The 12927-nt window shown below is 40.7% G+C and overlaps 1 protein-coding gene across 4 annotated transcripts in view; it reads right to left on the bottom strand.

The window, feature by feature from the left end:
- DST (dystonin) overlaps positions 1-12927 on the bottom strand; it is a 4096730-nt gene that overhangs the window by 1698011 nt on the left and 2385792 nt on the right. For all 4 annotated transcript variants that reach the window (XM_044063350.1, XM_044063347.1, XM_044063348.1 and 1 more), the window contains one exon: positions 4776-4902. In XM_044063350.1, the coding sequence (XP_043919285.1) occupies positions 4776-4902 (127 nt within the window). The remainder of the gene's footprint in view (positions 1-4775; positions 4903-12927) is intronic.

Here is a 12927-nt window from a genome sequence, read left to right as displayed (position 1 = left end):
ATGAAACCTGACCTTCAACAGCCTCCCATATCCCATCTTCATATAAACAATATTGTAATCCCCAAGGACAGCTGGACAGCCCAGGCTTTATAATTAAACTTCCTCAAAAGAGGGTATCTTGGTAACGACAACCTTATTTTCTTTATCGTGACAAACTGAAAGATTTTGCGTTAATATCTTTGTTCTACTGTTTCATATAGGCAATATCTTTAACAATACAATGATGCCCCCTTCTTGGTGATTCAGAGATACATTATTATCTAAAGTTATTATCTAACCTCCTCTTTCTGTTTTCAGTCAGTCTAGCAGTAATAGGAGGGGCAAATAGTTGTTCCCCAACAGCATACGTCTCTCTCAAAGCAGGGGATAAATGTATACCTCACTCCTGTTGAAAAATGTACTTGAAAACCACATGCAGTACCATTTGTTACTGATTTCAGCACTCTCTCCACATTACACACCAGCAGAGGGCAGATTAATGTTACATGTAAGTGTCACCCAATAATGATAACTAGAAGCACATACATGATCCATGGACGACTGCTTTTGGGAGGGTTTAGGTATCCTTTTCTACCATCTCTGCATATTCACTGTGCACTATACACTGACCAGACCTCATTCCACAAAGTGTAATATCCCTGGGATACTCTAGACTGTCTCTCTCTCTCTCAATGACAAACTGATGACACAAGCCCATGTCCATCTCCCTTCTACTGATGTCACTGTTAAAAAAGCAGCAACAATGAATAACAAAGTCAGTTGGGGGTCTGATAAGGGGGGCAAGGCCTCTTTTATTTTCCATCTTCATAAATGACCTTACCTATGAACTCTCACATGTTAATATAGTGCTCTATGCCTATGATGTCTTACTCCTAGAATACAGTAAAATCCAAACAACCAAAAAACTCTCTTGCACCAAAGTCCACCGACAAGTAGCAAAAATGTCCAAGAATATCCAAAACCCAAACAAGCAGAGAACATCCGCGTGGAATAAAATACCAGAAAACTTTATTTTCACAGATCAGCACTTTCAGGCCATATGCCCTTCGTCAGATAACACACAATCTAAAACATCACAAATTTAAAATAAGCAACAACCTATCACATTTAGATTGTGTGTTATCTGACGAAGGGCATATGGCCTGAAAGCGCTCATCTGTGAAAATAAAGTTTTCTGGTATTTTATTCCACGTGGATGTTCTCTGCTTGTTTGGTTTTTGGATATACAGTAAAATCCACTCTGCCCTCCAACATAACTTACAAACCAACTCCTCCTCTCCTCTGGATAAAGGACAGCAATCTAATTATTAATGCCAACAACTCTGTCATTATGGTCTTCAGTACATCTGAATAATTTAGAGCATTCCCACCTATCAATTTCAAGCGCACATCAAACAGCACCATTCCAATTGTTACTGAAAAACTCCCCAAAGTACTGCCAAAAATGTACTTATTACCAAAATTTGAATATACTGTTCTCCTTTTGTTCCTGCAACTGGGCACCAACATACAAAAAATTCAGGTGGCAGACAAAATCTGGATATATTTGTATTAGTCATTGAAAACCGAACCCACTACTGTTATCTTTTATACTTGTTCAGAGCAGAGCAATCCTACCATTTGGTATATTAACTTTCAAAATATTTAATTTAGCTCACTGTCCTCCCCTGAAGAACACCCTTTCAATCAAATTGCCAAACTACAGTCTAAGAGTCACCCTTGATGGCTAACTTAAAAAAACATTTGCAGGATGAATGTGCTTGAAATTTTCTTGACACTGGTGAGTTGTTACTGAGTTTGCTACATGCAAAACAACTTATTTCATTCTTCCTTACTAAAATAAGCTCTACAACAATGTAGCTATTTAAATACTTATTGCATATATTTATTATATTTTAGTACTAGTTTGTACACTTATGCTTGTATTTTCTTATATCTCTGCAATGGTACATTTTTTAAAAGTGTTAATGTTATTTTGCACATTTATGCCTGCATTTTTATTTACCTCTAACTACACCTTGTATTCATTTCTTTTGATATAATTCTTCTATTTGTGTAACATTTTACTTTCTTTTTGTCACTTATGCATTTTGTGCTCATTATATAATATTGTTATTGTGAAGATTGGAGAAAGATGGGTGAAGGCTGCCAGCCTAGTCAAATAGAATTTGATACATAATTCTATCATTTGTAAATATAAATGTAAAATACAGGCTTGTGTTCTTAAATGAAAGAAAACACTGTAAAATGTGAACTTCAAGATTGTAGCAACATTGCCATCTGCTGTAAGGAAAACTAAGCCAAGCATTTCATCTGTTCTTTTGAAGTTAAAATTATGTCTTGTATACCCTTTTGATCTAAATAGTGGTGCCGAAGAGGCTAACTGAAGACATTTGTTCTACTGTCTTAACTTAAGGAATAATTACTAGAGTTTACCTGTGAAATGTCTTTTATTGTTGTAGTTTCCTGAGCAGGTGTTAGATTGTTAAATAATGTAGCCTTTTGGCCTAAGAACTCCAGACTGTCAAAATGGTGTAATGTATATACTGGGAAAACTTAAGTGTCAAAATGATGTAATCTGGGAGGGTCCAGCAGAAATGTGTTAGTGATTTTAAAAAACTATTGTTGAGAGAGAGACTGTAAGCATTTTGATCTTGATATCCAACTCTCAGGACTGCCTTATGCTCTCTTCATGTAAGTAGTATCTTAGAAGTATGTTTTCTTGTAGTAATAGCTAGGAACTTAGAAGAAAGTTAGACTAAATGTTTTTCTGTTATATCAGAACTTTCCTACTGTATTGTTTTAAGTTTCTGTGTGATCTCTGAACTCTTAGATATCACTGAGGTGTAGCAGTATTGTCTTGTGTTTTTAATTATTTAATATTAAATATTTTAAAAACCTTTTACCTGTGGCTGGTTTGTGTATAGATAAGTAAGCTCTAGAGTACATTGCATATTTATAGAGTTTATTGTACAAGGCCACTCTAATAAGCCTTAGACTGATTAGTCACATTACCAATTGGAAAATAATATTGCACAGTAATAATTGGATACCCTTTAAGGGTCTTTGGGTAGCTGATAAGTATTAGCTGGTGCTGGCAGTAATTACTACCATATAGTCTGGGTAAAGGGGCACAGCTGGGGAATATGCATCAGCGTTTCCCAGGAGTGTCTGTAAAGTTGTATAAATACTTATCTCAAAGTGCGTGTGGTGTGTCAGCTACCTGGGCAGGGACACGAAGCACTGGTGGGACAGAGAGGGTACTGGAGGTTAGCTTGCCAGCTAGGCTGAGATCTGGACTCTATAGCTGTGCCAGTGGGGAGTCTTATTGGGGACCTGGGGAGCAAGAGAGCAACCAGCCCCAGACTGACTGTGATCTCTGAGTGCACTTAAGGGAAATTGTACTTTACTGTGTGTATTTGCTATCCTTTCTCCTATATGAGACGCCTTCCCTGGTGTTAATGGTGAGGCTTGAGGCTCCTTGATTGCTGAGCCAGGGCACAGCTGTCACAGTTAACATATTATATTATTGTCTGTATCATGTTCTGTTATGAGCCTGGTTCATGGTTGAAAAGGGCCAACTGACCAATTATCATACCCTGTAAACAAATGCAAATAAAATATATATAACCATGCTCCTCTCACTCACTGAGGAATCATAGCAGATGAAAAGTCTTTTGAATCTCCTCAAATAAAACAAATCATCAAAATGAAAGTTAAAGCTACCTACTCACCTTGCCATCTTTATTATAACAAGATAAAACAGCAGGATATTTCTGTCATACTTTACCACTACTACCAACATTTTATCACGCCAATAAAACATTTTACGAGTTCACACACATTTATTTTAATATGTTACAATGTCCACTAAGAAGGGAGGTTAAATGTAGATGCCAAGAGGTAATTAACTATAAAAAGGCAGACAATATCTTTGCAGAGACTTCAAATAACACTCAGAAGCAATTTTAATCACTCTAGGGCGCATGTGGAAAAGTCTTTATGAGTTTCTGAAATACCCAGTTCCTCAAAACCTCTAGCAATATACAAGTTTTTGGTGTAGTGAGTGTAGTTTTTTTTCAGTTTTCTGACCTCGTGTGGCAGGTCATCAGCACCCATTAGTGTCTTACTGTGAAGTCAAGAGTCAGCCTTGAATCCCCGCAAGACACAATCTAATACTTTACATCATTGTCTACCAGGGTATTGAGACATCTCAGTGCAATGTCATATTCACTGCCATAAGGAGGTTTTTGTTTGTTTAATATTTGGCCCATTTCCCGCCTCAATGCCTGACATGCAATGATGGAAGGCCATTATGGCTGAGACCCACAGTCAGTAAGTAAGTTCTCCAATAATTGTATACTCCCCAGTATAATCGCATCTTCTTTACTTTAAAGTACTCTAGGCATATCCATGGTTCAAATGTTTATCCCCCTAGATATGATTTACCCCTTCATCAAACAGCATGAATGCACTATTTACAAACCTAGGAAAAGCACAAAACATTGTGATCGGTTATCATAACCACATCAAATTTTGAACAGCAAGGTAAGACCAACAGATCAGAAAAGATCTTCAAAAACAAGTTTCCCTTTACTTGATATATTTATGTTTGAATTAATGGCAAAACAGCATTTCATACTCTAATCCTGACACTCTCTGATTTCAGATGCAATACCCCTCACAGGGATAAACAGCAGCACTGCTTTAACATTCACATGTGCTGTGATCGGTATTAAGTGAATATGATTTTTGTTCAGAGATGTGATACTCACCGAGGCCACATTACCATCACGAACTGCTTCAAGCTCATTAACGAGATAGTTCCAGGCCACCACGCTTTTCATGTTTACATGTGACTGATGCCAGAGTGCCAAAACATTTTGGTAAAGCTGTTCAATCCTGTAAGAAACAAACAAAAACAAAATACTACAAAACTAATATAAGTTTTAAGTACAAACATTCACAAGCTACATTAAAAATTACAGGACAAGCTTGACAACATTTCCTTCAGTCTCCATTCAGTGATGCAGTATTTACCCCCTAATATGAGGGAGAAAGTTCCCTGGTAATTAATGTATTTTCCTTTATGTTTTTGTTGCAGTACTTGCTTAGTGTTTAGATCCTTATCCGATGCAATATTTTATATCATCATTTTAATGCTCCACTGACCAAAAGTACAGTTTTGTACCTACCATAAATGTAGATGTTCGAGGATTCCATTGCTGCAGTCCTGACTATTGGGTATAGTCCGCGTCCCAGTCGGCCCGAATACCAGAGTATAAGGCTGACGTCGGTCATGGCGCCTTAGACTGACGTCAGTACGTCAGGGTACTAATGCGCATGACCGACGTCATTTCCTCAGTCTTTTCTTGCCCCAGATGTCAGAAGACCCAAAAGACAAGTCCCAAAAACAACCTGCACCAAAAAACATGTACAATATATACAACAATATATACAAAAAATATAAGCATGTAAACTCACCGACACAACCACCCCTAAACACAGAGGGAAGGAGGGAGGGTATTGGACTGTAGCAATGGAATCCTCGAACATCTACATTTATGGTAGGTACAAAACTGTACTATGTTCTTCGCCTTCCATTGCTGCAGTCCTGACTATTGGGTAGAATCCCAAAGCAGAGGAAAGGGAGGCTGGCAAATTATAAGGAAGTAGGAGCTGATAACATGCCTTGCAAAACAGCAGTGGCAAAACCAGCCCTAGACTTAGAGTAGATAGGAAGATGATAATGCTTAGAGAAAGTATGCACTGAACTCCAAGTAGCTGCTTCCAAAATATCCTTAGTTGCCACCCCCTTAGAAATGCTGTAGAAGTGGCAGTAGCCCTAGTGGAATGAGGCCTAATCCCAGCTGGAATCTCCTTGCCATGATGGGAATAACAAAATGCAATGCAAAAGCCAATCCACCGAAATAGTTTGTTTTGACACAGGCTTGCCCTGTGAACTCAAGGCAAAAGAAACAAACAACTGCTGAGACTGCCTAAAATCCTTAGTCCTGCTTAAATAATATCTCAATTGCCTGTGTACATCTAAAGTGTGCAAAATCTTTTCCCTTTATTTTGGGGATCTGCATAAAAAGTAGGCAAATGAATAGTTTGGTTTAAAGCCACACTAGAAACCACCTTAGGCATAAAGGAAGGATTAGTACGTAATGATACCCTATCCTTATGGAAAATCAAAAAGGCTCTACTGCCATAAGGGCCTGCAACTCAGACACCCTTCTTGCAGAAGTAATGGCCAACAGAAAAGCAGTCTTCCATGACAAGTATTTCAACTCAGCAGTAGCCGCAGGCTCAAAAGGTTGTAGAGTAAGTTTTTCCAACACAAAATTGAGATCCCAAGCAGGAGTAGGAGCTCTACGTGGGGTCTTATATTCTTTGCCCTCTAAGAAACTGCTTGAACAAAGGATGCGAAAACAAAGGTGGGTCACAATCATAATGAGCTGAAATTGCTGCAGCATGAATCTTAATGGAAGAGAAGGACAAACCTTTGTCCAATAACTCAGTAAGATATTGAAGAGCCACACTCAAATTAGGCTCAGAAATCTCCAAATTCTTTGCTGTACTCCAAAATAAAAATCTCTTCCATTTGTCTGCGACACCTTCCTTGTACTAGGTCTTCTAGCTTCCATAATCACATTTAAAACTTGCTGAGGAAGTTGAGACCTGCTGTGCTTCAAGAGAGAATATGCCAGGCTGTTAGATGAAGAGAGTGAAGCTTGACATTGAGCAGATGACCATCCTTCTGAGATAACAGATGAGGAATCAGAGGTAAAGGCCATGGAGGCTTCCTTACCAGACTCCGTAGTAGTGGATACCAGTGTTGCCGAGGCCAATCTGGAGCTATCAAAATCATCCTTGGCCTGTCTTGTCTGACCTTTAATAATACCTTTGGAAGAAGAGGCAGAGGTGGAAAGGCATAGACATGAAGGTTTTTCCAACTGAAAGACAGAGCATCCACTTTCCAAGCTGTGTGATGAAACCCCTTTGTGCAATACTTTGGCAGCTGGTGGTTTAGTGGAGAAGCGAACAGATCTATGTCTGGAGTTCCCCATGACACTGTCAATTTCTGAAATACATGAAGATCCAGTTTCCACTCGTGGGGATCCATGATTTGTCTGCTTAACACATCTGCTAGGGAGTTCTGTGCTCCTGGCAGAAACCTTGCCTGAAGAGTTAGTTGCAGGCTTAACGCAGTCTCCCATAAAATCATTGCTTGCCTGCATAGAGGATAAGAATGTGTTCCCCTTGCTTGTTGATGTACCACATGACAGTTGTGTTGTCTGTTAGAATCAACACCTGCCCTGGAAGAAGTAACTCCTTGAAAGCCATCAATGCAAACTGGACTGCTAACATCTCCTTCATGTTGATATGTAGATGCTGTAGTCTGGCAGGCCACTTGTCTTGTATCCACTTTCCATTTAGATGAGCTCCCAAGCAGTGTCCGAGGCATCTGTCGTTAAAATCTGACTCGCCTCTGGCCGGGTCACAGAGAGTCCCTTGTTTAGGTGACATTCCTGAGCCCACCACAAGAATTCCTTTTGAAGGCAAGGTATTATTTGAATGACAGTGTCCAAATCCTGGCAGTGCTGTGTCCATACATTTTTGAGATACCATTGCAGCTTCCTCATATGCAGTTTGGCATTGGGAAGCACCAGAATACAAGATGCCATGAACCCTAATGCTTGAAGGACTGTCCTTGCAGTCAGCACGGACTGATGAGATAGTTGATGGAAGTAAAGTGACAGACTCTTTTGTTTGTCCGGGGTTAAAAGGCCATCTGGGCTGCTGTATTCAGTCTCACACCCAGAAAGCACATGTCTTGAGAGGGTACTAGACTGGACTTTATTTCGCTCACAGAATACCCCAGGCATCTTAGCACTGCTATGACATATTCCAGATGCTGTAGAAGGTCTTCCTTTTCTTGAGCCAGAATCAGGCAGTCGCCCAAGTAAGGATAGATTTGAATGCCTTGAAGCCTGAAGTAAGCTATCACTGGAGCCAGAACCTTTGTGAATACTCTGGGCAGTAGATAAGCCAAAGGGCAATGCAGAGAACTGATAATGAAAATCTCCAGTTCAAACCGCAGATACTTTCTGCAACCTAGCCTTATAGGCACATGAAGGTAAGCTTCCTTGAGATCCAAAGTTACCATCCAGTGATCTTTGCCCAGCAGAGGTAACAGTTGTTGTAACGCCAACATCTTGAACTTGGGAATGTCCAGATAAGTGTTGAGGATAGATAAATCCAAAATTGGTCTCCACGTGTTCCCCTTCTTTGGTACTAGGAACAGGCGAGAATAAAATCCAAGCCCCTTTCTGATACAGGGACTGGCTGAATGGCCCCTATCTGGAGTAACTGAGAAACTTGCTTGTGAGCCTCTTTTCTTTGTGGAGGAGGAACATCTGGCATGCCTTTGAAAGGGGCATTGTGTGGAAATAAAATCTGTAACCGTGATGAATGATATCCAGCACCCATCTGTCTTGAGTGACTAAATCCCAATTTTCTTTGAAAAGAGACAGTCTTCCTCCCAAAGGAGCTGCCAGACGAGAATCCACTGGCAGCTGAAAAGGCAGGTCATTGGGTCTGCTTACGAAAGGACTGACCCCTGCCCTCACCAGAAGTCTGAGCAGGTGAACTCTCTGATCTAGGCCTAAACGAACCTTGAGCCCTGCCCCTACCACGCCTAGACCTACCCCTAGACTGGGAACCATAAGCAGGATATGTCCACCCCTTAGCAGGCCAATTTCTACTAAACTTCGGAGGCTGCACCTGCAAAAAATCTTTAACAGTCTGCATAGACTTAGCTTTGTCCTCCATTTTCTTTAAAACTGCTTCCACAGGCGGTCCAAACAACACATCAGACTGTAAAGGAGCATCCAAAATCCTGGTCTTAACATGCTCAGCTAAATTCTGATCCTTCAACCAGGCATGTCTGCTAAGAACAGAACTAGTAGCAGCCACCCTCGAGGAGGCCTGAACAGCATCAAAACCACACTGCAAAGAATGCTTACCCACTTGTTCAGACACATGAACCAAATCCAGCAATTCTTTACACTCAATACCTTCCGCCAAAGCATCCACCTTAGATTTCAATTGTGAAAGGAGATAATTCTGATATTTTAGCATATGAAACTGACAATTCAACGCCTCATGGCTAGAGTGGAAGAAGTATATACTTTCTTACCCCACCTATCCAAAGCCCTTGCCTCTTTATCAGAGGGTACAGGATTTTTAACCACAGAAGCTTTAACACCTTTAGGCCCCTGAGAAACAGTTTCTGGGTCCCCTAGGACTCTTAAACAAATACTTATGAGCTTCGGGCACCCTATAATACCTATCAGGCTTAACAGGAGCAGGAGGCAAGGAGTCAGGGTTCAGGGAAGCCTCTGCAAAAACATCCTCCACCACATTCAACACAGGAGGAATAGCTAAGGGCCTATGCTGGGGTAAAACAAGAATTCCCTAAGCCTTTTCCTGAATCAGAGTAATCCTGGCCTTCCCATTTAAAGTGCTCCCTCATGGAGTGAAGAGTCTCTGAAAATGAAAAATCCTCAGGAGGAGAAGCTGTAGGAGTGGAATCATCCACATCAGAATCAGAATAAGTAGGAAACTCTTGTAAGTCTTCCACAGAAGACTCTGAAGCCTGTGAACACTGTTCAAAACTATCAAACTCCTGTTCCACCCTAGGCCTCTTATCAGGCGGGGCATAGAACCTCTAATCAGAGTAATCAAATCTTCTGCCATTTTAAGCATATGTTTCTTAGGCACAGAGCCCGAAATGCTAGGAGAAGCCCCCACAGAAGCTGAACTTGGCCTACCTCTAAAAGAAGCTTTGGCAACAGAAGGAGAGGCCCTAACTACCTTGGGAAGAGAGGGAAGAACAGTTACCTGAGAAGCCCCTCAGCCTGGCCTACCTCCTGAGAGGGCACATCCTGTAACAGTAAAGTATCTGCCTGAGACTCCATAGAGACTCCTGGCAAAACCTCTGGCTCCCTGAGCCTTCTAAAGAACCGACGTCCGACTGCCGGTTCCTCACCCCTAGGCTTCACTGTTTTGTCCTTGCGCTTCTTGGATGAAGCGGCCGGAGCATCCGACGGCATATTATAATTGCAACGCTTCCCAAACACTAACCTAGCACAATCTAGCCTCCTCTTAATAGTGCGCTTGTTAAATCTTGCACAAGAGCGGCAACCAACAACGCCGTGCTCAGGCCCTAAACAAGGTATACACAATGTATGATAATCCCTATGCGTATCTGCTTCCCACAAGAAATACAGTTATTCACTTTTTCTGACATCCGGTTAAATACTGAGGCAAGAAAAACCAAAATGTTGCCCAACGGGGTTACTTAGCCAACTCTGTTTCGGTCTGAAACTCCGGTTTCGGAAAATCTCAGAACGCCAGCCTGCACTCGCAAAATTGCTTCTGCATCGGACCATGCGGCAAAAAAGACTGAGGAAATGACGTCGGTCATGCGCATTAGTACCCTGACGTACTGACGTCAGTCTAAGGCGCCATGACCGACGTCAGCCTTATACTCTGGTATTCGGGCCGACTGGGACGCGGACTATACCCAATAGTCAGGACTGCAGCAATGGAAGACGAAGAACATCCTGCATTAAATATTCAGCTTCCCTAAAAAAACCTCTCGTCCTTCTGTCGGTCCCAGTGACTTTACTGTCCACTATCATGAGTGGAAGGACTTGCCATAAATCTTATAATCCCTGGTGAAATAGAACAGACAGTCATTCATCCCTCCATGACAGTAATGATGGACAGAGTACCTCTAAGGGTACCCTCGTTAGTTTGGACTTAAGGAACAATACATTGAAAAACTCATCTGCATGCATCAGCTTCTCCAGCTTGGCCCCTGTGTGACTACTGCACTGGGTAAGAAATGAACTGATGGTATTCCCACTAAATCCACAATGATCAGACCCATGGAAGGAGAAAATCCCACAAGCTCTCCAAAATGGAAAAGCTGTACACCAACTGCCCAATCCCATGGGCTGGTTCTTAATCAAAACAGGAAAGCTGGACATCAACAGTTCTATCACATTGAAGGCTGGTTCTTCCAGGCTCTGTATTTAAATCACAGTTGCAAGTGATGTACTTAAGAGCAAAAAGGCTAAAATACTACACCTGGCTGATCCAACAATATTATCTTTTGGTGTAATGGCTGAATGGAAAAATTAGACTGGAGGGAAGAAAAGTTTAAAATGGTCTTTAGCAGAGAATCTAAAACTAACACCAGTGTGACAGCTGGGATGCGCAGTAATTTAAGATTAAAATAAAGTATATTGTAATGTTTAGTACATTTTTATTTGACTGATACTTGTTCAAGGTGTACCTCACACAGATTACTGTCTTTCTCACTAGTGACAATGGTGACTCTGGAGTTACAATAAATATGGAAAGAGTGTGAAGGCACAGCCCCCAATATAAATGATGCTGGAGACATTGGCCTCCACAAGTCTCTGCCAAGCCCTGTACAAGGGGATGTGTGTGCGCACACGAGAAGGGCCCCTGCCCATTTTAGAAATACATGTTAACCCTAACCATGCATCTTACCCTAATGTGCATCTTGAATTACAAAACAAACCCACTTCCCATAACAATTCCACTATTCAGACAAATTTGAGCTAAATGTGGTTGAGTTTTGAGTAGTGTATTGAAAAAGGAAATTTGATTCCTTTTTTAATGTACTGAGTGGCAATGTATTGTATTAGTGATCTGAAAATTGTTCAACATGTTTTGGTTATTGATTTGTTTGTCTACCAAGGTACATGATGATCAACCATTATATAACCATATATAATACGGATATTCTAATACTTTTCAATCCACACAGCAGCTGACATGGCTAAAGTCAACATGGTTACTTTGTCAAATAAACACTGATATAAATGCTGCACATGTTCTGAGGCTAATCTTTAGAACATGCAAAAAAGAAGAGGGTGGTTTTAGGAGAAGGCAAGCCCCTGTACCCCCAACATGAGGGGGGGCTGTGCCTCCACACCCCAATGGTAATTAAATATACTTAACTCCAAGACTGCACAATCACCAAGCAAAGGGAATATTCCCCTACCCTGGGGACTCTCAGTCTTGTACATCTGTCTACCATGTGTTGTCAACCAAACTGTGTCAACAATACACAGGTCTATTTAACTTAAAATCAACATATACCAAGGAAGCCATATACAGTGAATATAAAAAGTTTACACACCCCTGTTAAAATGCCAGGGTTTTGTGTTATAAAAAAATGAGACCACCATAAATCATTTCAAAACTTTTCCCACCTTTAACGTGACCTATAATCTGTATAATTCAGTTGAAAAATAAACATCTATTATGGGAAAAATTATAAAAAATAAAAAACGTACAATAAGCTGGTTGCATAAGTGTGCACACCCTTAAATTAATACTTTGTTAAAGCATCTTTTGATTTAATTACAGCATTCAGTCTTCTTGGGTACAAACTTGCCATCAATTAAAGAGACTCTTGATTAACTGAAAATAAAGTTTAGCTGCCCTAGTAGGATTTTCCTGACATTTATTCAGTTGCCTGCTACAGCAAACGCCATGGTTCACAGAGAGCTTACAAAGCATTAAAAGGATTTCATTGTTGAAAGGAATCAGTCAGGAGAAGGGTACAAAAATTTTTCCACAGCATTGGGTATACCATGGAACACAGTGAAAACAAGTCATCAAAAAGTGGAGAAAATATGGGACAACAGTGATGTTGCAAAGAACTGGAAGTCACTCAAAAATTGATAAAAAGACAAGATGAAAACTGGTCAGGAAGGCTGCCAAGAGACCTACAGCAACACTGAAGGAGCTGCAAGAATCTCTGGCAAGTACTGGTTGTGTACTACATGTGACAACAATCTCCTGTATTCTCCATAT

The sequence above is a fragment of the Protopterus annectens genome, chromosome 2.part1, assembly GCF_019279795.1.
Source record: "Protopterus annectens isolate FY-2018-M chromosome 2.part1, PAN1.0, whole genome shotgun sequence".
Classification (NCBI taxonomy): Eukaryota; Metazoa; Chordata; order Ceratodontiformes; family Protopteridae; genus Protopterus; species Protopterus annectens.
Note: the sequence above shows the minus strand (reverse complement) of the source record. Positions and strands in the feature narration are given on the sequence as shown.